Source organism: Pterocles gutturalis, unplaced genomic scaffold (assembly GCF_000699245.1).
Source record: "Pterocles gutturalis isolate BGI_N339 unplaced genomic scaffold, ASM69924v1 Scaffold11045, whole genome shotgun sequence".
Taxonomy (NCBI): Eukaryota; Metazoa; Chordata; class Aves; order Pterocliformes; family Pteroclidae; genus Pterocles; species Pterocles gutturalis.
The window spans coordinates 1-4,125 of record NW_010145910.1 but is presented as its reverse complement, the minus strand read 5'-3'; the positions used below and the strand labels follow the sequence as shown (position 1 = coordinate 4,125).

Sequence of the window (4,125 nt, the reverse complement as noted above, 5' to 3'; positions counted from 1 at the left end):
CCCAAACCATTCCATGATTCTATGAAAATACAGCCTGACTGCTAAACATTTCACCTTTCTCTGCTTCCATCCTTCAGTTTAAAATGCATTTTCTTAGTAGGTTTTGTAGTACTCCAGTTTGAGGAGATTGTTGAAGTTCTCAGCCTCTGCCAAGTCCCTGAAAAAGTCTCTGAGGAGAGAGAGGATCGGTTGTGTTCATCCCAAGAGCTTTCCTCTGAGGGACTGCCTCTGACATGAGACACGTTTTCATTTCCAGCCACCTTAAATGGAGAGCAGCAGGGTCACTTGAGGTGAACTGTTACAAGTGTTTTTCCGACAGATATCTGTCACTGGTCTCTGTGGTCACAGGACTTTGCTCTCCAGCTCTCTAGGGTGTACTACGGACTCACAAGTTTGGATTCTCACAAGCAGATCAGCAGAACTTGCCTTCAACCTGTGTCGGGGCTGGTTTGAAGTCACTAAAACTTTTAATTGCTATTTAATGAAGCTACCATGTGGATTGTGCAGCAGTGAAGTTAAGAGTTTCTAGCTTCACAAGTGGAATTGGTAATGCTTCTGTTCAGGGAGACAAGCTGTCTGGGCTCTGGGCAGTAAAATATACACAGGACTTTACAGCTTCCTTTGAACTATGTAAATAATCATCCTAAATATGGAATAAAGTAGATGGAATTGGGAAGCTTTGTGCATTGCTGCTCTGTATTCTGAGAGATCATCAGTGTACACAGGTTGGAGCTGGCACAGACAGGGCTGTGTTTGATCTGTTGAAGGAATAAAAGTGACCTCTGTGAAAGAGACCTTGCGGAACCTCTCCCTACAGCACGGGACAAGAACATGTAACTTGTCCTGTCCCAGTGAAAGCTGGCCAACAGTGACAACACCAAAATCGCAACCTCAGCAGGCCGGTGGGTACATCGGGGTGCATCCACATGCTGAGTGTCTGAGCTGCAGCCCAGCGGTGTTCTTGGGTGTAAGCTTCCTTCCACGAAAGAGGGTGCAAGTAGCGCTTGTGCTTTTTGAAAAATATCCCAGGAACTTTTGACACCTTAGAATCACAGAGTCATTTAGGTTAGAAAAGACTGTTAAGATCCTCAAGTCTAACTGTTAACCTAACACTGCCAAGTTCACCACTAAACCATGTCCCTAAGGGCCACATCTACACGTCTTTTAAATACCTGCAGGGATGGTGACTCCACTGCTTCCCTGGGCAGCCTGTTCCAGTGCTTGACAACCCTTTTGGTGATTCAACTTTTCGTAATATCTAATTGAACATCGCCTGGCACAACTTGAGGCTGTTTCCTCTTGTCCTATCACTTGTTACTGGGGAGAAGAGATGGACACCCACCTCGCTACAATGTCCTTTCAGGTAGTTGTAGAGAGTGATAAGGTCTCCCCTCAGCCTCCTTTTCTCCAGGATAAACACCCCCAGTTCCCTCAGCCGCTCCTCATCAGACTTGTGCTCTGGACCTTGGAGTTGCTGCTGTTGCTTTTTAACGCTAGTGGAAATCTTTCACTCATCCCTTGAGGGAAAACAGTAGACAGGCCAGGACTTGCCATCTACACAAAAACATCGAGTAATTAGATCAAAACATTATTTTTCACAAGATACTTTGTTTAGGTGGGTCACTTCACACATCTCGATGACTTGGGTCTCGACTCACGAGGATGCTTTCCTTGCCTCCTAGGGATGGCTGGCTTCGCCATGGTGGTCGGCTATGGGTTGTACAGACTGAAGCACAGAGGCGACATGAAAATGTCACTTCACCTGATTCACATGCGTGTGGCAGCCCAGGGCTTTGTCGTGGGAGCGATAACGTGTGGTATGTACGAACGGGAGGATGTCCTTGGCACAGACAAACCACGGAAAACCTCTTTCATGTCTTCTAGTGGATAATAATACAGTGTGCATGAAATATTCTTGGGGTGGAAGTGTCTGGGACATTATATTTCAGGATGTTTACATTTGTTACAGGTATTTGCTCAGCCTTTCTAGAGTAATGTGATGTTTAAGGATGTATTAAATTGGGAGTAGAAGTTTTGACTGCTTTTAGAGGTGGGAAGTGTGTGGGGTTCTGCAGGTGTTGAAATTAGAGGCAAAGGGAAAAAAAAAAAAGACTACCTGATGTTAATATTTTGCCTTGTATATATGCTGCTATCTCTGAATTCAGTGCATTGGAAAATCAGCTAGCATAGCCTCTGCTGGTATTTTCAGGACTGGAATTCTGTCCCTGGATGTACCGAGTGATTTGTACATCCCGGATCTTATCTAGGTCTTGCAGCTGTGTATATGTGTAAATGTATATCCCATGACACGCTGTTTGCCTACTGCATTCCCGGAAGATACAACAGAAAAGTTTGACTTTGGCTGCAGAGCAAACTAGAATTGGCTTGAGATCAGCATTTTCATATCCAGTCTAATGTCATATCCAGTTTCTCTGTATATGATGAAGAACTTTGTAGTGTTCATCACTGCTATTTAAAAAAAAAATAAAATACAGCACCAGAGAAAGGGAAACATTATTTCTATTGGTGCGAATATCTCTTACTGTTCAGCTTTTGAAACCCATTATTTCCTATTTAACCCAGCTCGTATTTCTGTCTTGTAGGTGTGCTGTATTCAATGTTTCAGGAGTACGTGATGAATCCCAAGGAGTAACAGAAAAATGACTGAAATCTCTGTTCTGGTGGTGGCCTGTGTATTGCAGCTCTAAACCTCATATCGAGGGGTTCTTGAGGAAAAAAAAAAATATATATATATATAAGAGAATTGCCCTATATCTATTTTGTGTATGGTCCACTGTCTTGAAGCTGGCAGCCTAAATGATTGTGCAGTGGAGGAGTGGGTATCAAGGTCTGGTTCCTTCTGTTTGACACTGCCATATCCCAGTTTTTAGGGGATATAGTAGACTACAATCCCTTTATCTTCCCCACGACTGTCAACTCAGTCCTAAAATTGGTAATTCTTTTTGCTGCTGTTGCCCAAAATGACAAAGTCTGAACTTGCTTCTGTTAGGCCCTGGGCAGAACGTGGAGGCCACATCTGTTGGACAGTTAGTGAATGCTTTGCTGTCATTTTCTATTCTGTATATTTGTCAGCCTCCAGCTTTGTAATTTAGAAGCTTCCAGTAGCACTATGTGACTTCTAAAATACTGAGAGAGATATAGACATCTATTTTTTTTTATTTAAGGCATAAGTATTTGGTATGTTGCAGCTATTTAAATGTTATATTTATTCATTGTTTTTGAAGACACAGGCTCCCTATTTTTACTGTAGATTTTCAGACTCTTAGATTACTATGTTTTGTAACTTTATTTACAGTGTTCTTCTGAATAACATTTAAATGTAACATTTAAAATACATATTGTGAAAACTAAACCTTGACTTGGTGTTCTTATGCTTTTACAGTATATGACCTAGCTCTGATTTCTGCCATATCATTCCCCATAGAAATAATTTTTTAAAAAAATGCCCCATCACCTTTGACGAGGTGTTTGAATCCTTCTCTGTAAGTTGCCACTGTTATTTTACACTCGAACCCGTTGTATCTCCAACAGCAGTCACAAAAATAAATGTGTTGATAAAGCCAATTTGTAAAAAACTCATTTTCTCCTATTAGCTTACATTCCAGGGTGACAGTATGATGTCTCTTTGTAATAAATCCCACAAGGTACACACTGCTGCACCTCTGACAGATGGTGCAGATCCGTGGGAGATGAAATAATAAACGTGTGAGCACTGGAGATAACGAGTGTTGGGTTATGGATTTGTGGGGGGGGCTCCCCCTGTGCATGCAGCCCGCAGAGGAATGCGGTGAACTTATATACATAAATAAAAATCACCTGAGAGGGGCCAGTGCTGCTGGGAAGAGCATTCCCAGCCGTGACAGTCCTGCTCTCCTTCGCCGCTTCTCTCACAGGTCTCCCTCACCAGGGTGCAGCGGGAGGGCGTGAGGAGACACCCTCCATGGCGCAGCGCCCTTTTCCTCCAGCTCCCCTCCTCCTCCCCAGCATGGTCCGGGATGAGGAGCAGCTCCTTTCCCGTCCTCGCCGTAACCCCGAGGGGCCAGGCTTTCAGGGGGAAGGGGCGGCCCCGGCCCGGGTACGGGGGCGGCGGAGGGGACCCATCAT

The 4,125-nt window shown here is 44.0% G+C and overlaps 1 protein-coding gene across 1 annotated transcript; it reads left to right on the top strand.

Annotated features, from left to right (window-relative positions):
- Positions 1 to 1,682: 1,682 nt before the first annotated feature.
- Positions 1,683 to 2,653, top strand: LOC104458239 (HIG1 domain family member 1A, mitochondrial-like; the record flags this gene model as incomplete). Its single annotated transcript, XM_010085539.1, has 2 exons — positions 1,683 to 1,817; positions 2,604 to 2,653. Coding segments are annotated over 2 exons (185 nt in total), but the record flags the coding sequence as incomplete, so codon positions are not given.
- Between the last annotated feature and the right edge of the window lie 1,472 nt (positions 2,654 to 4,125).